Genomic DNA, 25,905 nt, shown 5'->3' on the forward strand with positions numbered 1-25,905 from the left:
GGCACAGTATGGCTTCACTTAGCTGAATGGCTTGTGAGACAATATCTACAACATGCAGATAATCAGAAGTTCATGCCTCCTTGTAGGGCATTATGACATGGAGCGCTGGAGATGGCGGGTGGAGCATGCATTGAATTAAGAAGTAGGAATATCAGCTAGTTTGGGGGGGGTTAATGTCTTAGGAGCCAATATAAAACAGTTCTGTAAGTAGGGTTGAGCTTTATATCAGCATAGAGTTTGCTTAGGATGGAGCAGGTAGAACGGGAGCCCTCCAGCTGGTCTACAACTTCCATCAGTTCTAGCCAGCAAAGCCAGTGGCCATAGATGATAGGAGTCATAGCCCAAAACATCTGGAGCATACAGAATGGAGGAAGGCTGATACAACATTTGTTTGTGGCCTTTAAAATATAGTTAAATGTGTATAGGGAAGTTATACCATTGACCCTAATGTGCACACACACTCTTTAAATTTGATTGAAAGAGATGCATACTTATAGTATCGCTTGAGGTTAAAATACTGTGTGTTTGTGAGAGACAGAGACAAAGAATGGAGTTAAGCATTTGATCAAAAATATTTTGGAAGCAGGTAAAGTTTGGCAGAGGAAATTGACTTATCAGCTATTACTACTGGATGTAGTAGGAAAAACCAGATTCTGGAGTAGGTGAAAATCTGGCACGAATTAATTCCTGTGTGCTGTTGTCCACACCAATATGACATGCCTTTATTGCTTCAACCCAATTGTATAGGTTTCGGAGGAGCACTGAATGAGTTTGTGACTGTTGGACTTTAGGTTTGCTTTCAGTTCTTCAGCTGCTGTGTTGGGTGTGCCAGACTGGGTCATGGACCAACCTAAATTAAATTGCACCTGGAATCCAATCATTTTCTTTTGTCCCCCCCTTTTTGGGGGGGACACACAAAGGTAAGGTGGGGGAGTTAATGTAGAAAAATGGTAGTGTTGAGAGAAGTAGAAGGATATAATGGTTCTACAGTGGGCTGGTTCGCATATGACATGGTAAGCTAAACTATGACTAACTGTGACCCCCTTGTAGTTAGGGAGGAGAGCTTAGCCACAAGCCTGGGTTCGAATAACATGCTAAGCCCAAACCTTGATTTAGCTCAGCATGGCTCAGGATTAAAAGGGACCAGTAGTTTGTCTTTCTGTGTCATACAACCCAGGACGTAGGGTCTGGTGGAGGATGCTCTCGTATGGCCTGCTTTTCTGCAGATGGGGCCTTGCTGCTGTTGATTTCTTTCTGAAAGCTGGCTTCCCCTGCCCAACCCCCAACCCAACCCCCCAAATGTTTTTTACATCATTTGATCTTAGTGGCCACTTTGAGCAATGATTGTAATGAGGTAGCGAGATAAAAATATTTTAAATGGCTAAAAAAAATAGACAGTAAATTCCATGATTGTAGGAGGCTGGGGTTAAAGGTGGACCACACTCTCAAAAAAAAAAAAAAAAAAAAAAAAGCTTTGGGCAACTGGCATTATGTGCTTGATAAAACTGTGATGTTTTGAAGCTCACATATTTTCAAGTGCACTTCCCCTACATTGTTGAAACATACTGCTGGGAGCCACAATGAGCTGTAAAGCTTCCTGATGTTGTTCTGCAGCATACACAATACAGGTTTGTAACTTATACCCATATATATTTATATATATATTGTATGTGAAGCAGCTTTTAGGGCCTTGGGATTCAGCTAAACTTTTTAAAGATTTGAGAGACCAGGGCGGGGGGTGGGGATGAGGAGGGGGGGTGATATATCATTGTAGCAAAATATTTTTTCCCCTGTCTTAAATTCACCATCTGGGCATTTCACATTTGTAATATTATTTCTCTGAGCATATGCAAACTGGCGAGAGAAACGTAGCTAAGGTGCCAAGCTTGTTGAGGTTGCCAGCTCTAAATTTCAAGTAGCAAAGGCATAATGTGGAGCTGTAATACCAAGAGGATTTGGCAGAGCCAGAGGAAACGATATGTGACTTTGTGCTTAAACATCATATTCCATGGGGCTGATCACTTTTGTCTGTTTCGGCATTTTTGGGGGGGCAGGGGTGTGTGGCACGGAGGATCCCATCAAAATTATTTTGCTATTGCCATCTGAAGTGGAACCCATTGTTAGGATGCACATCCTAAAAGATACTGCCTGATGCTAAATATGTTTTACTTGGGGGTAAATTCCATTAATGTCAGTGGAATGTATTTCAAGCAGTGTGCTTAGCATCATAGCCTTAACCTGTCTTTCTGCAATTTGGTGCTTTTGTTTGATTCTCAGTGAATAAAACCAAACTATTGTTGCCCTTCTGTCTCCTGAACTTCTCCCAGGACTTGCATAATATTCCTACAAGCTAAAGCAGATATGTACCATGGTTCCCAATTCATGCTGGAAACAGTATATCAGTCTGAAGCCCTGTTGTACTTAAGGCATGGCCAATTCCTGTCCAATCTGAGAATGAGATACTGTAGTGGTTAACAGGTTAGGCCAGGGGTCTGCAACCTTTAAGACAAAAAGAGCCACTTGGACCCATTTCCGAAGAAAAAACAAACTGGGAGCCGCAAAACCATTGCGACATTTAAAACAAATATATCTCCGGAGCCACGATCTGACAGCGGGCGGGAAGGTGACTCGGGACGGTGCGTGACTAACGCACGCACCACCCCCATGCGACGTCACAGCCAGTACAGCGCCCGCCACAGTGGGGAGTGTCGGGGCGCACAATGCGCCTCCTCCCCTCGCTAGTATCTGCCCCGGAGCCGCGGCAAAGGTGTAAAAGAGCCACATGCGGCTCCGGAGCCGCGGGTTGCAGACCCCTGGGTTAGGCTATGACTGGCTAGACACAGATTCAAATCTCCCACTCACCCACGAAGTTGTTGGGTGGATTTGGGCCAGTCACTATCTCTTGTCCTAAAGTTCCTTTCAGGATTGTTGTGAGGTCATACCATCTTGAGTTGGGTGGGTCATAATTTCAATTAGTAATAATAATCTTCTGGGACAACTGAGGGTGATTCATTGTATAAGAGTAAACTTGAGGCAGATCTGAACTTAGCATCATGGTCCTAAACATTCTGTACCAGGGCTGTGTGTTCATGCCCATGTGTTAAAAAGAAATTACAGTTCTGATCCCAAGCGATAGAAATTCTGACCCAATTCTTGGTCATATAATTTGTATAACATTATGCCAACTGACCATAAATTTACATTTTCTTGCATATTTCTTTTTTCATGCATGATTTTGCGACTTAGGATTATTCAGCTACCTCCTGCCAGTCTTAGGTTAATCAGCCCAGTTTGCACGTTTGGGTCACCCTGCTGGGTACACTCTGCTCGTCTTAAAGAATGCTCTGCAGGGCTAAAAGGGGGAGGGACTTTGCGCAGAGCGCATTGCGCACAGAAACCCGTGGCTGTTTGTGGGCTGCTAATGCAATTCCAATGCCTGTTTGTGGAGGAGGACTGAATCAAGTAGCCTCTCCTTCCTCTTGTTCCCAACAGATGCTCAACTCTGACACAGAGCTGGTACTTTCAAATTGATCTTGGTTACCTACCGTATTTTTCGCTCTGTAAGACGCACTTTTCCCCTCCTAAAAAGTAAGGGGAAATGTGTGTGTATCTTATGAAGCGAATGCAGGCGGGAGGCTCTGCTAAGCCCTCCCTTTAAAGAGCCGCGTGGAGCGTGTGTGCGGCTCTTCGGGGCTTTTCCCATAAGCCAGGGCAGCCAGTGGGATCACTGCGCTGCGATCCTGCTGGCTGCCCTGGCTTCTTGCTTAGCTGCGCGCAGCCTCCCCTGCCCGGGAGAGGCCGCACATGGCTATCCCATAAGCCAGGGCAGCCAGCGGGATCGTTGCACTGCGATCCCACTGGCTGTCCTGGCTTCTGGGATTCAGAATATTTTTTTTTCTTGTTTTCCGCTTCCAAAAACTAGGTGTGTTTTATGGTCTGGTGCGTCTTGTAGCGTGAAAATATGGTATAAGGCCTTCTCTTAAGGTCCCAATAGAATCATAGGATTGTAGGGACCATGAAGAGTCATCTAGTCCAACCCCTTGCAGTGCAGGAACAAATACAGTAACTTAGTCCTTAATTCAATAACCTGTCTGTGTTCAGCTCCATATGGATTTTGTGTGTGTACTGTGCACAAAATTTGAACCTCAGCAATTTAATCTTCCCCTCTTGTATCTGAGAGGATATACCTTTCAGGTAACTTGCTGTAAAAAAATAAATTAATTAAAATGTCACTTACTATTCTGTGACTTGTGCTTTGATCAGGAAACATGCTAAAAAAAATTCACATAAAAATATTGGAACTTGACCATAATAGATATATTTATCACTATAATCCACCACTTTTCTAAGGAGCTTAAGGTGGTGTACAAGGTATACCCCAGACAAATACATGGTTGTAACAACCCTGTGAGGTGGGTTAGGCCAAGACATAGAGACTGACCCAAGAGGGTTTCATGAATGATTGGGATTTTACCTTATCTTACAGTCTTAACCATCATACCACATTGAATTTCAAGTTTCAGTTGACTTTGGTGGAGTTGCAAGCTCCCCAAAATTGTTTGGCCATTTCTGGGACCAAGCAAAGGCGTAGTACTAAGGAATTTGTAGCTCAGCTGTAAAAGAAATACGTGAATGTGGAAGGCCCAGGTTCAGTCCCTGACATTTCTGCTTGGCAAATCATCTCAGGTAGCAGAGCTTCATCAGGCCTTCTGTCAGCCTGATACCTTGGGGACTATGACACCTATGATACCACTTTAAGAGGCCCGGCTTCCCCCAAAGAACGGTTGGAGTTGTAATTTGTTAAGAGACCCCCTATCTCCCTCACAGAGCCACAATACCCAGAGTTCCCTTCAAAGAGGGATTGATTTTTAAACCACTCTGAGAATGGTAGCTGTGTCTTTCCTAACAACACTCTGCACCCTGAACAAACTACCACTGCCAGGATTCTTAAGGATGCTTTTAATGTAGAGTGCAGATGTGGCCAATGCTAAGCTATACAGACCTGTTTGCCTGTAACTTCTCTTTAAGTAACTACCGTATTTTTTGCTCTATAAGACTTACTTTTTTCCTCCTAAAAAGTAAGGGGAAATGTGTGTGCGTCTTATGGAGTGAATGCAGGCTGCGTAGCTATCACAGAAGCCAGAACAGCAAGAGGGATTGCTGCTTTCACTGCGCAGCGATCCCTCTTGCTGTTCTGGCTTCTGAGATTCAGATTATTTTTTTTCTTGTTTTCCTCCTCCAAAAACTATGTGCATCTTGTGGTCTGGTGCGTCTTATAGAGCGAAAAATACGGTACCTGCTTCGGATGAGTAAAAAAATGGATGCAGGCAACTAAGTAAGTTCAAACACGTGGACCAGTAAATGTTTCTGTGGCTATTTGTGAGTTTGGAGCTGTGACCGAGGAAACAACCAGCACCAGTTTCCGTTCATTAATCACTGAAGGACAAGTAAAGCAAATGAATGAATGACTGTAGCAAGGCTTGCAGTGTTGTGCTTGAGGAGTTTGAAACATTGTGTTGCAAAAGTGATCCGGGAGCTCTTAATCCACTCCATATGCACTACTTGTTGCCTTGGAGACAAATGTAATCAAAGGGCTCTTCCTTCCCACCCCTTTCCTCACTTTTTATCATAAGATTCTGTTGAATTACGGCTTTCAAAGTGTGGTGGAGTATCATGCGAAATGTTGGAAAGATGGAAATTCAATCACTGAGGGATTGGTCTAAACTCCATTGATTTGGAAAAGTGAAGGGTTGTTTTTATCCTTCCTGAAGAACCACACAAGGTGTTCTTCACATCTTTTCCATATCAAATAAAATATTGTCAGTGTCTGCTTTAAAAAAAACCTTTAGCATTTCACAACTCACATGAAATCATTCTGCTAGTGGGATAAGGATACTTCAACCTGGAACTTAGCTCACTGACAGCTCTCAACTGAAAAAGGCTGTAACATCGAGCAAACTTTCTCTTTCTTGGAACTTCTGGTATGTGATCAGCCTTTTTTGGCTGCTTCACATTTTCATAGAATCATAGAATTGTAAAGTTGGAAGGGACCCTGGGGGTCATCTAGTCCAACTCTCTGCAATGCAGCTCATAGTTTGCCAACTTATCCACAAGAATACCATGGGAGACTTTGTCAAAAGTCTTACTGAAATCAAGATGCACTGCATCCGTGCATTCCCTTGATCCACCAAGCTTGTAACTCTATCGAAAAGAAATGAGTTTCATCTGGCACGGCTTATTTTAGAGCAGAGCTTTCCAAACTGTGTGTCGCGACGTGTGTCAGCTGCAGTGTGTAAGTGTGTCACATGAACATTGCCCGTGCTCCTCCCAGGGCAGGAAAGGGGTTGGTTTAAACTTCAGTTTGCTAGTAAAACTAAATTACTGTGTCATGAAATGATGCTCAGTTGAAAGTGATTAGGATTTTTCTCCATGTAAGTACAGAGACCCAAAAAGGCTGTGAGTTAATTTCTCATCTTGTTAGCTTCCTTTTTAAACAAGGGCCTTTTCTACCATTGTAAGGTGCTCCTCACGGAGCTTATTTCTTTTGGAATCTTAAATCTCTTTATCATTAAAACCTTATTGTTCACTTAAATAAAATCTCTCTCATATATATATTAATGGCTATACAGTCATACCTCGGGTTAGGAATGCTGAGGGTTGTGCGTTTTCGGGTTGCGGACCGCACCGAAGTACCGGAATGGGTTACTTCTGGGTTTCGGCGCTCGCTCAGAAGCGCGAAATGACGTCACGCACATGCACAGAAGTGCCGAATCGCGCCACGCGCGTGCGCAGACGCAGCGCTGCGGGTTGCGAACGTGCCTCCTGCACAGATCACGTTCGCAACCCGAGGTATGACTGTAAGTTGTTTTGCTTTCCCTTCTTCATGTAAGCCTCCTACCTATGTGAGTGTATATATGTAGGCATTATTATAAATTCCTTTAAAATACTTTTTAAATCTGTGCTTTTATTAGTGGTTCTGAGAGGCTTTAATACTGTCTCCTCTCCTGAATATTCCCATCCATATTGGTCATTAGAACAACTTGTAACTAAGGGTGTGAACCCAGTTTCACTTCTTTCCTCCTTCTCAATCCATTTTCCTTTTGTGCCGTGTCTTTTTATTGTAAGCCAGGGGACACAGGCTGACTTGACTTTATTGTGTTGTATTGCATTGCACTGCATTGCATTGCATTGCATTGTGGTTATTTGTAAGCTGCTTTGGGAGCCTTTTATCAATCCTCCTGACATAGCAAAACCTACCACAGTTGCCTGCTATATTTCTGTGTTAATTCATGCCAAATATTTAATAGACAAGCTGCTGAAGCTGTACAAGAAACCAGGCTACTGTACCATTCTAGGCGTTCCTCCTCACCAAATCACATCTACCCTGGATGCATCTTGGAATTTTCACCAGCTATATTGTTTGTATGATATCACAAAAAAGAATGGCTATAGTAGCTCTTACTTGTGAACTGTAAGAGGAACGGCTAAGATTTGCTCATTTCTAGTTCACATGGCCATTGAGTCCGCAGCCCATCGTTTCAGGTTATTCTAGTTTCACTCTAGTTTTCTTGTAGTAAAGTGGTGCTCTTTAAGTACTGTTTCGAACATAGGTTTAATAGCAATGCCCTGAGCCATTACCTGTAGTGGAATGCTTGGATGGTTGCCTTGCCAAAGTAAGATAGTGTCATCTCTATGAATTGTAATTGGATTTGGGGATGGAAGGGAAACATTCCCTATGCAAACCTTCCTGACTGACCTGATCTGGGAGTCCCTGAAAAGTTGTAATTCCTTCTAATAACGGGGGCACATTCCCAGTAGTGTAATAAATGGGGATAGGATGTGTTGTCCATCCTGGTATTTTTTTTATTGTGCCCCTCGGAGAAGATTAGGGCAATGAGCACAGACCCCGTTGTGCAAGCAGAAGTCCTTGCACTAACAGGAGGTGGACTTCATGGGATACAACCCACTGTGCTTGGTTCCTGAATCAGTGTTGCTTCTGCCACTCAAGAGTGCATTTTTTTCTGTTAGTGCAAGGACTTCCACTTGCACAACAGAATTCCCCCTCCTTGCCTTCTTCCACATATAGTTCTGCTCTCAAGTTCTGCTTGCACTGACAAGGACAAGTTGGTTGAATTCCACCCATTATTACCAGTTGCAAGGGAATAGGAGTGGAATCCTCTGAGCTTGAAAATAACTAGTAAATTTTGTTTAAGCCTTACCTGTTGCAGGCAAGCTAAACTGATTACGATTCTCTCAGGCTAAAACTGAAATTCTAGATCTCCCAAACAGAAACCTAGGCTTCGTATATTCAGATTTATTTTAATTATTACACTTGGTGTGAACCAGACAGTAGGTGGAGTTGAGGGATTAAGTTTTTTGTGGTAAGGTGGCACTCATGCTTTCTGGTATTGGGAACACTTAGTTTTTAAAATAAGTTGCTTAGGGAGCTCAAGTCCACCTTCCTCCAAGTTTCTTTTACAACACCCAGAAGAGAATAACAGTTTTATTTTCTTGTCTGCGAAGCTTATTTATCTTCCAACTTGGCCGTGAAGAATAACTATGATATTTCAATATGTGGTATGTGTGCTGCATTGACAGAGAGGGAGAGAGAATTTCCAGAAAACTGCTGAACAGAGCACAGTAGTAGCTATTTTCACAGTTTACATACAATATCAGACTGCCCCAATTCCTTCTTAAACATCAAAACTGAAATACTGCTGCACCTAAACTAGCATTTGTAGCAGAAAAATGAGATCTGTTGTTCTTCATAAGCAGGAAGGAATATTCTCGGTTTTCTGAAAAACTTAGAGATACACTTACGTCATTTAAAATGATATTTTTTTTATCCTCCTTTGCAGAGTATTGGGAAAGGGTCTTTATGGTGTATAGACCCAGAATATAGACAAAATCTTATCCAGGCTTTGAAAAAGACCCCCTATCACCCATATTCGCATGTGTTCAGCACCCCTCCAGCGTCTCCTCAGGCATATCAAAGGTAAGAAAACTTGAATATAATTTTAACATGGGCAGTTGCTTTTGTCTTGTCTCAAATACTGGATCAGGCAAAGTCTAGAAATCGGGGAGGGCTGCTAACAACATTATGTAGTCTAGCTTTTACTAGAATTCCACTGCTTGATGGGCTAGCAAAGGCGATTACTGCGCTTATCACAAATTAGTTGTACTTTAACTGTTGAAAGATCCAAAGTATGCACTCTTGGTATGTAAATTTAGCTCTAATTGTGCATATTTGGGATCTTTTAAGGCACAACTAATTGTGATAAGCGATCCCAGGTATGTAATCTCGCTTAACAGGCCAGGATGCACCTTTGCTGGTTTAAACCAAAACCCACCTAATTCACTGTTTTTTTGCAAGAAACACAGCAACCTGTTAGCTCTCAGTGGCCCGCTGGAAACTCATTGGTGGCCCAGTGGAGAGAAATTAGACCACAGTCTGTCTTCTGCCCACTCCCTGCCATAAAGGACTACAGCAGCTGCAGAAAGCATGGTAGTTCCCTAAACTTATTGGTACTTAAATCGTCGGTTAGAGCCGCAGTATGTCTTACCGGTTTTGGAGGAACCGACCTGTTCATTTGCAGTTTGTCATTGTAAGTTTCCAGAGCTCCTTTGGATGTTTCTGAAAAACATTCTAGCTGCTTGTGCTCAGGGCCATAGCTGGAGTTTTAAAAGGGAAAGGAAACCGTCTGGGTTTTCCTCTTTGCTTGCATGAATAAATGTGTACCTCTTTGGAAGCAGGTCGCTGGTGCTTTTTGTCCTCCTAGCTCCCTACTTGGTAGATCGCTTTGTCAACGCAGCTATATAAACTTTTGCTTCTAGGTAACAGGAAGCTTCCCTTGCTGTTGTGGTTACCTGTTCTGTGAGGCGAGTGTGTCTGTGCATGGTTATGCCTAGTTGCCATAGCTCACTCCTGTTCATCTTGTAAAAAAGGTGAACCCAGGACTGGTGACTTTGAAATGTCATTGGAGGGGGGAAATGGAAGCACTTGAATAGTGATTGTTTGTTTCTTGTTTGTCCTACTCAGGGGAAAGTATGAGATAATTACGGGGTATCAAACCGCCTGCTTTTCATAACAACCATTCGGGAAATGAATTATTTGTTTCTAGAAACGGAGGATCAAATCACATCTGCACGTAGGACAACAATAGGCAAATTTATAAATAATAATAATTTAGAAACTTGTGTAACCTGTTGCACAAATTAGATCTAAGCTACACCCTACCTGGCTGCAGATATATATGTCTGTTGCCCATGTTAAAAGCCAATAAGGAATTTTAAATATGTATTTAGATGGGGATTTTGGGGGTGGTGCAATACTCTTCTGCCCCCCCCTCAAGTTATATCACTTCTTCCCTGCTTTTAAGAAGCCAGCAACATGCAAAGTAATTTCGTTCTGGTAACGTTAATGAGGTTCTCGTGCATCTGTGTTGATCCGCGCGTTCCGTCACATGACCCAGACAATCAATCTTCAGGCAGAGATTGGGAGGAACAGCTGGGCTTTTGCAGGAGACGGCTGTATGTCTGCCCTTGCTAGGCGATTAGCGTGATGGTAACCATAGCGACTAGAACGTCTCCATAGCAACGCATAGCTGAGACAGGTGCAGTTGCATCACGAGGCTGTTGCCTGGCAAAAGGACAGGCCATTAGTACTAAGATATACGCTGTTGCCTTGGTAACGGATAACCCTACATAGCAACTACAGTGGACTTGCAGCATTTTTACCCTCCTGATTAAAGAAAATAATAATAATAAGAGACATTCTACCAGGTTGTTGTTGTTGTTGTTGTTTTAATCTATGATCAGCAGCACCGGGAGCTCTCACTGCCAGGGTATCTGTTGCTAAAAGGTGTACTGAATGTGAGATTGAGCACTGATGACAGAAGGAGGTGAAGAGCTGCGCCTAAGGAATTGATACTAGCTGTAGCAAGTTGAATATTGGAGGTTAAGGCATGTTTGCCACCATTGAACTTAATGAGGTTTATGCCTTGGTAGACATTATTAGTTGGGATGTGGGTGGCGCTATGGGTTAAACCACAGAGCCTAGGACTTGCCGATCAGAAGGTCGGCGGTTCGAATCCCTGTGACGGGGTGAGCTCCCGTTGCTCGGTCCCTGCTCCTGCCAACCTAGCAGTTCAAAAGCACGTCAAGTGCAAGTAAATAAATAGGTACCGCTCCAGCGGGAAGGTAAACGGCGTTTCCGTGCGTTGCTCTGGTTCGCCAGAAGTGGCTTAGTCATGCTGGCCACATGATCCGGAAGCTGTATGCCGGCTCCCTCGGCCAGTAAAGCGAGATGAGCGCCGCAACCGCAGAGTCGGTCACGACTGGACCTAATAATGGTCAGGAGTCCCTTTACCTTTACCTAGACATTATTAGTAGCAGCAGCAATAGTGAGAACAAGCATTTTTGCCCTGCTCTTTAGTAAAAGGTTTCCAGAGTTCCAGAGGTCTGTGCTCAGGCTTACATTCTAAAATACATGACATACAAGGGGAAAGGGATGGAGAGGGAGAAGGAAAAAGGCAAGTTAGGGCACTAGTTCTTGACAACCACCTGGGAAGGAAACAGTTTAGGGCAGAGGTTTTCAACCTTTTTGAATCCATGGCTCCCTGGACCAACTACATTATTTCTGCGGCAACCCTGTGAGGCTCAGGAGCCCAGTTATATCCCCCCTTGCCCTCTTCCAAACACCTTCCCTTGTGGAGTGTTCCCTCAGCCTCCTCTCCTCTCCCCTCTCTTGGGGAGTCCTCTGGGCTGTTGGAACTGCCGCTTCTGGTCTCTGAGCTGCCCCCTCTACCCCCAAAGAGAGCTGCCTCCTTACACAGGGGCCTGGGAAGCACCCCCTGGCCAGCCCCAGAGGCACCATTCGCCTGGGGAGCTTGTAGCCAGGGCTGCTGCAACAAACAGCTGTGCAAGCCTTTGGGAGGCAGAGATGTGAGAGGGCATCAGAGGAGGGAGAGAAGGAAAGAAGGCCGGAGGCCAGTGTTGCCCATAGCACATCCTAACCATCATTCAAGGCACCCAGGGTGTCACGGCACACTGGTTGAAAACCTCTGGATTAGGGAGCCTGAGGGTGGAATGGCTGCAGTTAGGTGATACAGTGGTACCTCGGGTTAAGGACTTAATTCGTTCTGGAGGTCCGTTCTTAACCTGAAACTGTTCTTAACCTGAAGCACCACTTTAGCTAATGGGGCCTCCTGCTGTCGCCGCGCCGCCGGAGCACGATTTCTGTTCTCATCCTGAAGCAAAGTTCTGTAACCTGAAGCATATGTAGCCCGAGGTACCACTTTAGTTGGAGGGGGGACCCAAAGGCAACTGGTGTCTGCAGAGGCAATGGAACAGTGCTGGTTCCCATCTCTACTCTGTCCTGCAGCCTGATGGAGATGTACAGTGGTACCTCGGGTTACAGACGCTCCAGGTTACAGACTCCCCTAACCCAGAAATATTACCTCGGGTTAAGAACTTTGCTTCAGGATGAGAACAGAAATTGTGCTCTGGCGGCATGGTGGCAGCGGGAGGCCCCATTAGCTAAAGCGGCGCTTCAGGTTAAGAACAGTTTCAGGTTAAGAACGGACCTCCGGAACGAATTAAGTACTTAACCTGAGGTACCACTGTATATGGGTTTGTTTACACTGGCATATATAAAATTGTGTTGTTAATACCTGCTTTATCCTCCCAAACGTGCCCCCCTCCCCAGTAAATTCCACAATAGTCTCTTTGATGTTTGTGTTTTCCCCCTGTATCCCTCCCTGAATTAGTCACCAATCTGCTCTGGCCCAAAGTAACTACCGTATTTTTCGCTCTATAACACGCACCCGACCATAACACGCACGTAGTTTTTAGAGGAGGAAAATCCGTAGGCATGCCACCCGTAGGCATTCCCTCCATAACACGCACAGACATTTCCCCTTACTTTCTAGGAGGAAAAAAGTGAGTGTTATGGTGCAAAAAATACGGTAAATGTTTTGTAGCCTGACCTTATAGAGCCACAACAGTACAAGCCAAGACCTACGCTACAGCAGAACAACAGCAATATCTTATCTCTGCCATGCATAGCTCGACCCTAAGTGGCACTCACAGTTTGGGAGGGCAGGAGAGAACTGTCAGGGACAAAGGCATTTAAGAGGGTGCATGGATGGGTCCGAATTTTATCCACACCAACTCGGCACATGAAGCTGCTGCAGGGCTTGGCTATGGTGTCATTTACTGGCATAGTAGTTGTTTGTTTAGAACAGGCATCCCCAAACTGTGTCCCTCCAGATGTTTTGGCCTACAACTCCCATGATCCCTAGTTAACAGGACCAGTGGTCAGGGATGATGGGAATTGTAGTCCAAAACATCTGGAGGGCCGAAGGTTGGGGATGCCTGGTTTAGAACTAGTTGACTGTGAGATGGGAAGATCCCAGCTCCCTTATGGGAAGGACTCCTGGTGATCCTGGTTATAACAAAATCTTGTCCCTGTGACTTTATTGATGTCCTTTTGTTATTTGTAAATCACCATGGAATTTGTAATCAATTAACATTCCCTCCACCTCCTCAAGTTGCTGTCAAGGCTTTTTTTAAGCCAGAACTAAGTTCCGGCACCTCTCAGGTGGGTGCCATTGCCACTCTCGGAGAACATGGGAGGTGTTCATGAAGAGTTCTGGCCCCTCTTTTTCTAGAAAAATAGCATTGGTTGCCAATGTTATATAGATAACTGGACCACATGATTTCAAAGGTGCCCTTCTATGGAGGCCTTTGCAGAGCTTGTGTTAAGATCGGGGTGGGAATTTTGTTAGAATAAAGTTATAAAGTGAAACAAAAAAGTAGCCAGTCCCTGGCCCCTTACACACCTGCTTTCATGGATAGAAGGTGCTTTTGGAGCCCTCCATTAATGGAAGAGATGGTGGTTTTCACTTATTTCCCCCTTTTCCACCAGTGTTAGAAACTGGGATAGAAAAGCTAGGAGCCAAATGCCTCCTGGGACCTGGGTTGTGGGCGCCAAAACAGAGTGTCTAGTTGCCATTGGGGGGTGGGGTTCGGCAACACTTTCTATTTATTACTTCGATATTACACAATTCACATAAGTGACACAGTATCACAGTTTTAAGAGAAGTTACAGATAGGTAGCCGTGTTGGTCTGCCATAGTCAAAATAAAAAAATTCTTTCCAGTAGCACCTTAAAGACCAACTAAGTTAGTTCTTGGTTCAGTGTATCTGAAGAAGTGTGCATGCACACGAAAGCTCATACCAAGAACTAACTTAGTTGGTCTTTAAGGTGCTACTGGAAGGAATTTTTTTATTAAGAGAAGTTGTTAATCCATGTTTAATTTGGAGTTTACAGTAAAAAAATATTGGTACTGTACTTCAGTTTTCAAAACACTCTACCCTTTATTGTTAAACTCCTTAACGTATTGTCTATCCTTAACATATACTTCAAGGCTTCAAAGCACATACATTTCAGTAATCCTTGAGTGTCAGCCAGGCACAAAAAAATTGCACCCAGACTTTTTTAGGTGCTCTCAAATGGAGAATCTTTAGGTGCAAAAAGCACCTGGCGCCCTGCTAATTTCTAACCCTGCTTTCCACACCCTTGCTGTTCTGGATTTATTTATTTTTTCATGATGGGTAGGGGAGAACGCCTTTGTAGAGGTTACCCTGAGCTCCTCGGAGGAAGGGCAGAATAAAAATGCAATAAAAGTATGTACAGCGCCCCCACGCCACCCCTGCGACCGCAATCCCTCATGCTTGGGTCGGGTCTAAAACATTTATTGCCAGGTAGAAGCTTAAAGCAGAATGTGTGCCATAAACATCAACCACTGCTAGAACCTTCTCTTCGGCTGCCAAATCCAGGCCAAAGGGAGGAAGGAGTCTGGATAATGTTTCCAAATGTGCGTCTGGCAATTTGGGACCAGGTTACCTAAAGATCATCTGCCCCTGTATAGACCTGTAAGACCACTTACATTATCTGGGGGAAATTCTGTTCATGGCATTGCACCCCACTGAATGCCATACAGCAGTGACCCCCCAAACCAGGCGTTTTCTGTTATTGTCCCTGTGTTATTCTGTTATTGTCCCTTCCCTCTGCCATATGTGAAGGAACAACCATCAGTTGCATCAGACATCTTGTAAAGACTTCTTTTTTAGCCCAGACTTTCCCTCACCCGTAAGGTCAGACTCTATTTTATGTGTTTGAATCCCCTGAATGCCTATTTTATTTGTTTTTAATATGCTTTTATGCTGTTGTTTAATTGGTCTTGGGTTGTATTTTTGTTTTAATAGTTTTGTTTTGAAATGCACACCACGTAAGAAAATTTACAAACACCAAGCGGTTTACAAATGCTTTTAACTAAACTAAGTCAGTCATTGGGAGAAGCACCTCTGGGTGCCGTTGCTGCCTGGCCCCTTAATTTTCCGCGTGAAATCAGATTGAAGAGGAGGTTTCTGAAGGACAATTCATTTTTAGGCTTTATAGGAACTGCCGTCTGCTATACCTGTCTTGGCAACTTCTCAGCTTTTTTATTTGAATGCTGTGAACTGTCCTTGGGGTGTACTTGAAGGCTGCTCAGAAACATCACCAGGTGCCAAATTCTTCCTGCAGTGAATACACTAATTATTTATGTATGTGTTTATTTCAGGTGCTTATATTCCACTTTTTGTCAAGCAGTGACCAAAGCAGTCTCCAATTTATTAAGCCAGAACACCGTAATTTGAAAATTTATAAAATGCCACTAAAATCACCAACAATTTAATTTATAATAAAAATAACTATTGCAGAACAACCCCCTCCCCCTCAACTCAGAGCAATCCAAATCTTACTTCAGACTAGCACTGAAGGAATTTCAGTGGCTGATGCCCAGACACAACTTGAGGAAGTGCATTTGACCTTCCCAAAGCCCTAACAAGCTTAGATTGGGCAGATTTTTGAGCTTATCTGCTCCCATGTGAACCTCCTCGTGATCTTCTGGTGATGCTTTGTTGGTTGTTCCATGTGCCACCTCCTCCGATTGGGCCGATAGCGTCCCTGCACGAAGTTTTCAAGAAAAAAGATGGGATATGAGTCTAAATAACTAGTCGCCGGAGAACAATAGCAGCTAGTTGCCCGTTGTGGGAAATGGAATGCCAGACTCAACAAGGCAGATGTGGGGAACGTTTGGCCCTCCAGATGTTGCCAAACTACAATTCCCATTGGCCATGCTTGTGAAGCCGATACAGGTTGTAGTACAGCAACATCTGGAAGGCCAGAGGTTCCTCACACCCGCAGTAGGCCTCTTATCCACCAGGAATCTTAGATAATTTCAACCAACAGCTGGAGTGACCTTGAGTGGAGTTAACGGTAGAAACGAGAGCTCATGCTTTGCACATGTAAGTTTCTAGGTTCAGTCCGTGACATCCACAGTTAAAAAGGATCTTAGGAACATGAGAAGCTTGTCAGTGCCTTGTACTGAATCTGACCATTGGGCTGGCTTTCCTACCCTTACCTGGAGATGCCACAGAGTTAACCCAGGACCCTTTCTGTGCAAAACTTCTGCTCTACCATTAAGCTGTAGGTTCTGCTATAACATGGAAGAGTCTTTGCCAATCAGGCTTGCTGTTGCTAAATTGGCCAGTGGCTTGACTTTGTGTTAAGCCAGCTACTTATTTGAATCATGCCATTCAATAATAATAATAATAATAATAATAATAATAATAATAATAATAATAATAATAATAATTTATTTATTTGTACCCCACCCATCTGGCTGGGTTTCCCCAGCCACTCTGGGCAGCCTCCAACAAAGATTAAAAATACATTAAAATGTCACACATTAAAAAAATTCCAAGGAGTTTGAAACCGTTGGAACTGGGTTTCCTTTGGGCTTGGGTTTCATTAGTATTTCCTCCCTCCCTCCCTCCCTCTGTAACTGATCCAACCTCCTCAGAGGGGTCTGGAAGGGTCTGAGTTAGAATTGATTAACGGATCTGATACTCTCTCATCAACAAGCTATAGGAGTGGCTTTCTCAGCACTGAAAGTAACTTTCCCACTTTAGATGGTTAAATTAACAAAGCAAGGAAGATAGCGTTATACCCAGGGGCTGTGGGTATCAGCCCCGCCCCGCTCTGATTAGATCTTGTACTTTTCTTTTAGAATTGTGGGTGGTGAACCTAGACCTATGTCTTGCTGTTTGTTTGTTTTATGGTCCCTCTGAATATTCAGTTCCTACCTCCCCCTTGTTTTCTCTCTCTGTATGTGCCAGAGGTGGGGAACCAGGTACCAAACGCTGGCCTTCAGTACTCTCCTCAGGCCACACACCCCTCCCCAACCACACCTCAAACTAACCATGCTTCACACCTTTCTTGCATGTCTTTGCCTGGCTAGAATGTGCCCTTAAACTTTGGATAATGATTTTTGCTGACCGGCTGGAGCATGGAAATGGGTGTGTGCAGAAACTTGGCTTCTGGACAAAATGTACATTCATAGCTCTGCCTGCTCTGGCCTCTGATCCCACACACCACTCACAAGTTGCTCAGAAAGGAGTGTGTCTGAAAACAGGGTCCCTGCTCCTACTGTACTCATTTAAATAGCTGCACCATGTATCCTAGAAAATAGACCAGGCATAGGCAAACTTGGCCGTCCAGATGTTTTGGGACTACAATTCCCATCCCTGACCACTGGTCCTGTTAGCTAGGGATGATGAGAGTTGTAGTCCCAAAGCATCTGGAGGGCTGAGTTTGCCTATGCCTGAAATAGACTCTAGTTCACACAAGTTTATGCCTGTGAAAATGCTTTTAAGATGCTACAGGCAGTCTTACTATAAGAAGGCACAATTCGTTTCTTTTAAACATTCCTATCCTGAATTTTCCTTAACTGGGCATAAAAAGAATAAATTACGAAAGGTGTTAAAAATAAAATTGTCATACTTTCCCTTCCCTCATTTGGAAAACTCGAGCAGTCCTTGGCATTTTAAGCAATTTCTAGTTAAGATTCTGGGATATTGGATTACCTCCTGATTGGTAAAGCACTTCATTTCTCGTTTACTGAAATTGCTAATGCTAGTGCCGTTGCACAAAGGGGCTTCTGGGAAGCTGTTAAAAGACGCAATTTGATGTTGAAATAATTTCACCAAATGCTGGCTGTCAGTTCTTCAATAATGGACGTGCTTATCTATATAACTTTGTGTGTATATAGGAGAAACATTCAGCTTGTCCAAATTGTCTTGTGCTGGAAACTTGTATAACTAGTTTTCAGAAACAATTAGTGTCTCCAAAGGAGGAGCAGGCTCCCATTTGCCAGTCAGCGTTTTGTAAGAAGTTGCAAAGTGAAATTGTGGTTTTAGGTGTGCAGATGCTATCTTCAAAGGAAAGTTGTGTGGCAGCATTCCATCGCCTCCCCCAAAGCTCCGAAAGACCGACACCTTTGGCTCCAAAGCTCAGTGACTGAAATTAATAAACTACACGCAGAATAACTTTTAATTCCCCCAATATTAAGATGCCTCTAGGGGGCTGGATTAACGGAAGGAATTACAAGGTTTATACAGCTCTGCTGGCAGGATCCCGTGGAGGCAAATTGACCCACTGTTTGTGTCTTTCAAACCTCGCAGAGAAACAAATATTGAAGTTTGTCGCCAACTGTTCCAGAGCTCATTCTGCTGAATACTTAGCTGCCATGCATTGTTTTCTATTATAGTTTTCTGCGACATTTTGGAGCAGTGACAGCATCAGAACACAGGACTCTGCCACATGCTGGATGCTATTGAACACTATAGCTCTGCTCATGCGACAGACATCTCTGTATCCTCTCCCTCTTTGTCCCTTCCAGTGCCTCACATACCCTTAAAATCAGTTCCGTAGGGCTGCAGGATCCTTCAGAGCAGATTTGAGGGTGTGTGGGAAAAGAGTATATGAAAGTCCCATTGTTCATGTGGATTTTCAACCATGCAACATTGGATGCAAACCACTGAATTTTCCGAGTCTGGTGCCCTCCAGATGTTTTGGACTACACCTTCCATCAGCCCCATCCAGAACTCTGGTCGTCACTAACCTTTGGAAGGTACCAATTTGGGAAACTATGGTCTAAACAAGAGGCATACAGCCTAAGGAGCACATTCCCTAGTGAGCAGCCTTCTGTGTGCCTGCATATGGGTGGTGGGAACAAGTGAGTCGCGAGCAATGGGTGCAATTTTTGTACATTAAGCTATATTCCAGCCACCCAAATTCAGAGGTTTCTACACATAACAAACAGCACATCACCCAAAATTTGGAGACATGCTAAAGGTAGACCTCACCTGGAGTACTGTGTCCAGTTCTGGGCCACCACAATTCAAGAAGGACACTGACAAACTGGAACGTGTCCAGAGGAGGGCAACCAAAATGGTCAAAGGCCTGGAAACGATGCCTTATGAGGAACGGCTAAGGGAGCTGGGCATGTTTAGCCTGGAGAAGAGGAGGTTAAGGGGTGATATGATAGCCATGTTCAAATATATAAAAGGATGTCACATAGAGGAGGGAGAAAGGTTGTTTTCTGCTGCTCCAGAGAAGCGGACACGGAGCAATAGATCGAAACTACAAGAAAGAAGATTCCACCTAAACATTAGGAAGAACTTCCTGACAGTAAGAGCTGTTTGACAGTGGAATTTGCTGCCAAGGAGTGTGGTGGAGTCTCCTACTTTGGAGGTCTTTAAGCAGAGGCTTGACAACCATATGTCAGAAGTGCTCTGATGGTGTTTCCTGCTTGGCAGGGGGTTGGACTCGATGGCCCTTGTGGTCTCTTCCAACTCTATGATTCTGTGATTCTGTAACCAAAGCAAAGTTACACAGCAGCAGCAGTAGCAAGGAATAGCTCTTGGAAAGAAAAAACCCAACGATAGGGGGGGAAATACATAACTGCAGATCTCTTGGGGAAAGAGAATGCCATCCATTGTGTGAGAACTGGAAGATGGGGGGTGTTTTTAAGTGTTGCTACCTCTCTTGAGGGGTCAGACATATTAGTTAGAATTTGAACCAATAGAACAAAAATCCACCCACATTGTCCTTCTGAACTTACACTGTAAATAAAGCAAAGTTATATGATTGCATTTTCCTTAGCAGCTGATGCCATTGCTGAAGTCAACACTGTTTAAAGTTAACTTCTGGGAAATACACCTATTTGCAGTGTTTGTAATGTATCCCCACAGAATGTATATCCTTCCTATAAAAAGTGTTTGCAGAGCTAAAGCAAAGCTATTGACTCACTGGCTGACTTCTCTTTGTAACTTTCTGATGTCCCAACGTTCATTTTCTTTCCTCAGAACAAATTCTTTCGGTTGTAAAAAAAAAAAGAAAAAGAAAAGAAAACATGCTTGCACTTAACAAGGAAATGGGAAAATCTTTCAAAGTAGCTTTCCTTTCAGAAAAAGAAACAGCATTTTGCACCATCCCACATAATTCAAAATATATGCTATCAAAGTAAGTGCCAATACATAATAGTTTGGGTGAAATGCACTGTATTCATCTTTTCTCATATCCGTATCATAGCTCTTAAATCTCAAAGGTTGGCTTGATGGAGACAGTAATAATAGTTGTAAAAGGCTTTCTGTGCTGAGTTTGGCAGTGCTTTCCTTTAGCCCCTTCCCACCCCACAAATCAACCAAAATGATCTTGGGGTTAGAGGACGTTCTCTTCAATTTGGCTGTTTTCGTGTGCATAGGCAAAAGGCAGCCAGGGTGGCAGACTTGACATAGATGCTTAGAAAATTAGGCATGTTGCAGTTATTTGTTTGTTTGTTTGATTGATTGATTGATTTCTGGTTAGAGGAATGTTTCTCTCCCCCCCGCCCCCCCCCCCAATGTTTCAACTCTGAATCATCCATTTGAAACTGGTTGGCAATAGATTAAGGGCAGAAAATGTATAGCCAGCTTACAGAATTCCTTGCCACAAGATGTTGTGACAGCCGCTAGTCTTCGATAGGCTTAGGTGGAAATGTATGGAAGGCAGACCTACTAATGGGAATCTCCCAAGTCCTACTTTAGGAGACAGGATGCTGGACTGATCTAACTGGGCTGCTTTTCCTCTTCTTCTTTCAGCTTAGTTTGGAATAAAAAGCCTTTGTTTCATTTTGATGCTTTCCCCCACTCCAACTTCTGAATTTGGTGAATTGATCAGCCTCTAAGATAAAGTATTTTTAAAAAACTTCTGAGTTGATCCTTAAGCTGCTAGCTGCATTCTTGTGCTGAGTCTCAAAACCAGCTCACTCAAGATTATATCCTGTATCAAGCATAGGCAAACTCAGCCCTCCAGATGTTTTGAGACTACAATTCCCATCATCCCTGACCACTGGTCCTCTTAGCTAGGAATGATGGGAGTTGTAGTCCCAAAACATCTGGAGGGCCAAGTTTGCCTATGCCTGTCCTATGCGGATACAGGTTTTATGTTGAAAAGCCATGTGTGGAGACACAACGTTTAGTGCTGAAGACCACAATATATATGTGGTGTGTATACATACTAGGCTAGGAACATTTTTCAGCCTACAGGACACATTCCTTCATGCGCAATCTTCCAGGTGCCATGTGGTATAATAGCCTGCGTTTGAAGCATGCAGAAGTCAGAGGTTTATACACCCTTACCTGTTCATCCTCAAATCAGGGCAAGTAAGAGGCAATGTCATAGCTCAAGGACGCATTTCTTCCTGGCAAAAGCATTAAAGGAGAGCATGTAGCAGAACTTCTGAGTGGCATGACCTCAGGAGACACTCAAGGACCAGGTCAGCTTCCAAGTGCCAAATTCGGGTCCTACCTCTGAAGTTGCCTTCCTCTTTCCCATACACAGGGCCGTCTTACCTATAGGTGCTAGGGGTGCCAGGCCAATAATCTGGGGCCCAAGAGTTGAGTCTGGGGAAGAGCCCACCCGTCTGTCGGAGCGCCGCGGTCAGCTCTTCTGCTGCAGGCGGCTCTCCGCCCCAACCCCCCGCCCTCCTGCCCAGCGTCTGATGGCGGTCATCGTCGTCAAAGTCTTTTTTTAAAAAAAGTAATATTTATTAAAATTTTACAAACAATAAAGAGTTTCAAAGTTTAAACATAAAAAATAAGAACAAAAAATAACCCTAATAAAAGAAAAAAGAGCTACAAGTATACAAAAACAAAACACGTGAAAAATGCAAAATAGAAAACAGTTAAAAAGAAGAAGAAAAAGAAAGAAATCAATATTTTCATATCTTATACTTCATTTACTAGTTTCCTGACCTCCTCACACCTCCCTTTTTGTATTCCAGTTCAGATATTTAGTTCAGCAAGTCCTTACCCTCTATCATTTATCCTTGCTCAACATCTTAACCTATTATAAATATATATTTTCCACCATTATCAATCCATATTTACATACTCTTGTTAATCTTTTTACCAATACCGCTTGTTTTCAATCCAACATCTCTTTAACATTCATTAATTTTACAGTATTTCTGCAAATAGTCTTTAAATTTTTTCCAATCTTCTTCCACCACCTCTTCTCCCTGATCTCTGATTCTGCCAGTCATTTCTGCCAATTCCATGTAGTCCATCACCTTCATCTGCCATTCTTCCAGAGTGGGTAGATCTTGTGTCTTCCAATACTCATCGTCGTCAAAGTCTTAAGGTGTCACGGGACCAAAGCGAGTGGGGGCTCCGGGTCCCGGGACGTGCTTTCGTGAGCCGCCCACAGAGGCTTGCCACTTTCCTCCTTCCCTTTCTCTGCCTCCCAAATTTTAGGCGCCTTGCTGGAGACGGAGGGCAACATGGGAGCAGGGAGGGGAATGCAGGCGACAAAGAAATAGGCTCGGCCATTTTATTTGATTTGTAAACCCCTCCCTGTCGCCAGCACCCGGCATCCGACTGAGCTCCAGCTTCAGCAGCTCCGTCCAGAAGGCGGGGGGTGGGGTGGGGTGGGGGTGGGACCTGCCAGGCGAATTTTTGCACCCCTGTGCCACATATGCTTAAGACAGCCCTGCCTATACAAGAAGGATATGCTAGTGGGGGGACGGGACCTATTTCACACAAAGCTCAACCTCTTGACTAAAGAACACGGGTCTTATTTACTTCTGTAGTTACCCTGTGCTTTTGAATACATAAATAATATCACTTGCGCATTGGAAAGAGCAGTATTGTACTTGCTAATGCTTCCTTTTTATAGCACCAAGGAATGAAAAGCTATTTACTAGTAAGTTAATAGTTTAAGTGTCTGAAGGACCACCATCTGGAAATTCAGTTGGATCACATATATTTTGCAGCTTGTGGTTGTAATAATTTTCTATATAAGCAAAATGCTTCAAAGCCTACAGGGCGAGGTGCTAATTTAGTCTCCACTATTGGTTATAATTTTGAAAGTGGGTGTAATTTACACCCTCTCTTTTTAGAACATTTATCCTGCTTTTTCAGTTGAGGGCACCGGTCAAAATATGTTGTTTTTCTGGCTTCAATAAAGTTAATGGATTTTAACTGTGACATTTTCCTTGCTTGAAGTGTTGCTGTGGGACTGAAATTCTTAGAACAACCCCCAAGATCATCACTACGGTAACTGGTGTGTGTACCAAAGAAACAAACAGTTCTGTTATTTTTCCCAAAATCCTAGTCCCATGAAGAACACAACTATGAATTATTATTTTATTTATTTTTCTTTGTATCCCTTCATACCACACAAATGGGCTTACAGAGCAGCTTTCCACAGTTAGCTGTATGAACAAAACCCATTTAAACAAAAATATGTGTCAATTAAATATCTATATTACATAGCAATATTAAATAATATATTAAATATTTTTCAAATGCCAAAGGTACACAGAAGTTGAGATTAAGGGACTTTCTGCATTTATAGTGGAACCGTTGCTGTTTTTTCCAAGTTTTTTGGGCATGTTGCCAGACAAGTCCAGTATCGTTCAGCTAGTATTCGGGAATAATGTATTCAAAAATGTTTTGGGAGCTTGTAATCAAATGGGCAGGGACGCGGGTGGCGCTGTGGGCAAAACCTCAGCGCCTAGGACTTGCCGATCGTCAGGTCGGCAGTTTGAATCCCCGCGGCGGGGTGCGCTCCGGTTGCTCAGTCCCAGCGCCTGCCAACCTAGCAGTTTGAAAGCACCCCCGGGTGCAAGTAGATAAATAGGGACCGCTTACTAGCGGGAAGGTAAATGGCGTTTCTGTGTGCTGCGCTGGCTCGCCAGATGCAGCTTGTCATGCTGGCCATGTGACCCGGAAGTGTCTGCGGACAGCGCTGGCCCCCGGCCTCTGAAGTGAGATGGGCGCACAACCCTAGAGTCGGACACGACTGGCCCGTACGGGCAGGGGTACCTTTACCTTTAATCAAATGGGCAGCCCGTTTTTGCACTAATGAAGTTATTGAGCAGCCTTCAGCATGAAAGAAAACCATTTACAACAGTGATCAATAATGAAATACTTAACAACATGTGGGTTTGTGTTTCAAACTGCAAAAGTACAGAGCGAATTACTGACGTCCAGCCTGGAGGTTACCAAACCCCTTTTGTGTCAGGGGACCAGGCTGTCATCACCTTGGAGTGGCCAGAGCTGGTACTAAATGTTAGTGGCTGCTCCTTGAGACTCCTGGAGTAATGCTGAGTTGAGCAGTTGCCTCAGGTTTAGGCACCACCCAGAACCAGGGGAGCAGACCAAGCACACACACATGCACCTCTGCTTCTTGTCTGAATTGAACTTGACCGTTATTAATTCAGTCTAATCCAATTCACCACTGTCCCTCAGGCACTTCTTGAGAGTTTCCATTGTTTCGTTGGATCGTGTAGAACAGGGGACGGCAAAGTTTTCGTGGCTTGGGCTGGTTCACGGTCCCGCAGACGCTGCGGTGGGCCGGAGTGTGCGCACACATGCACAAACGCTATTTCTGGCGTGAAGGAGGCGTGCGCAGCTTCCCATTGGCTACAGGAGCTTCCTGCAGCCAAGGGGAAGCCGGCCAGTGTCGCGGAAGGCGGTCCCCACTCTGCTACGAGCCGGTTTAGCGCAGCACATGGGAGCCGACTGAGCAGGCGGCGAGGGTCCACGGGTCGGTTAAATAACCCCCATGGGCTGCTTGTGGCCCATGGGCCTTAGGTTGCCGACCCCTGGGGTAGAAACTTAAAATACTACAAGCGTGGTGTTGGCTCCTCACCTCAGATTTGGCTCTCCCTGGTTTTAGTCAGAAGCTCCAACCCAGGCAGTTGAAACCTTTGGTCCACAGTTTAACGTGGCCTCTCAATCCAGCTCCCGGCCCTCTCCCTAGATCCCTCCATTCTGAAGTAAGCTGGCCATGTAGGAAGATTGAATCTTCCTTCTTTTCCTGTCTGGCCAGATCATTGCGTTCCCTGTCTGTGCTCACTTGAGAGAGTGGTGCCCAGAAGGGGGGGAAGGGGGGGCGGGTTGTAGTCTCGGAGGGGGCCTTGCCCTCTTTGGGCTCACCTGCTGCTATTATGTAGTGCGGGTGGTGCTGTGGTCTAAACCACTGAGCCTCTTAGGCTTGCCAATCAAAAAGTCGGTGGTTCAAATCTCTACGACAGGGTGAGCTCCCGTTACACTGTCCCAGGTCCTGCCAACCTAGCAGTTGAAAGCACACCAGTCCAAGTAGATAAATAGGTAACTCTGCAGCGGGAAGGTAAACAACGTTTCTGTGCGCTCTGGTTTCCATCACAGTATTCTATTGCGCCAGAAGCGGTTTAGTCATGCTGGCCACATGACCTGGAAAGCTGCCTCTGGAAAAACGCCGGCTCCCTTGGCCTGAAGCAAGATGAGCCCCACATCCCATAGGTGCCTTTGACTGAACTTAACCGTCCAGGGGTCCTTTAGCTTTACTTTTTTATTATGTAGTAACTTGAGCCATTTTCTCCTGAAAGAATTTGACACTTGGGGCGGGGTTTCCCACCCCTGTTCTAACCACTGCACAGAGATGTTTTCACAGCGGGTAGGATATACCCTTCTCTGAAGGGAGAGACT

The 25,905-nt window shown here is 44.3% G+C and overlaps 1 protein-coding gene and 1 pseudogene across 11 annotated transcripts in view; one reads left to right on the forward strand and one right to left on the reverse strand.

Annotated features, from left to right (window-relative positions):
• LOC309538567 (lysosomal enzyme trafficking factor pseudogene) overlaps window positions 1-9,799 on the reverse strand; it is a 29,962-nt pseudogene extending 20,163 nt beyond the window's left edge. Inside the window, exons 1-3 of one of the 4 annotated variants that reach the window (XR_014224621.1) lie at window positions 9,583-9,799; window positions 5,649-5,795; window positions 4,238-4,271 (exon numbers count right to left, since the gene is read on the reverse strand). The product of XR_014224621.1 is annotated as a lysosomal enzyme trafficking factor pseudogene (transcript). Of the gene's footprint in view, window positions 1-4,237; window positions 4,272-5,648; window positions 5,796-9,563 lie in introns of all 4 variants that reach the window. The other 3 variants (XR_014224692.1, XR_014224681.1, XR_014224670.1) reach the window with 3 other exon arrangements.
• FOXN3 (forkhead box N3) overlaps window positions 1-25,905 on the forward strand; it is a 191,370-nt gene that overhangs the window by 85,598 nt on the left and 79,867 nt on the right. For all 7 annotated transcript variants that reach the window (XM_082233459.1, XM_082233457.1, XM_082233458.1 and 4 more), the window contains exon 3: window positions 8,859-8,995. In XM_082233459.1, the coding sequence (XP_082089585.1) occupies window positions 8,859-8,995 (137 nt within the window). The remainder of the gene's footprint in view (window positions 1-8,858; window positions 8,996-25,905) is intronic.

The sequence above is a fragment of the Podarcis vaucheri genome, assembly GCF_965113315.1.
Source record: "Podarcis vaucheri genome assembly, chromosome: 1".
Taxonomy (NCBI): Eukaryota; Metazoa; Chordata; class Lepidosauria; order Squamata; family Lacertidae; genus Podarcis; species Podarcis vaucheri.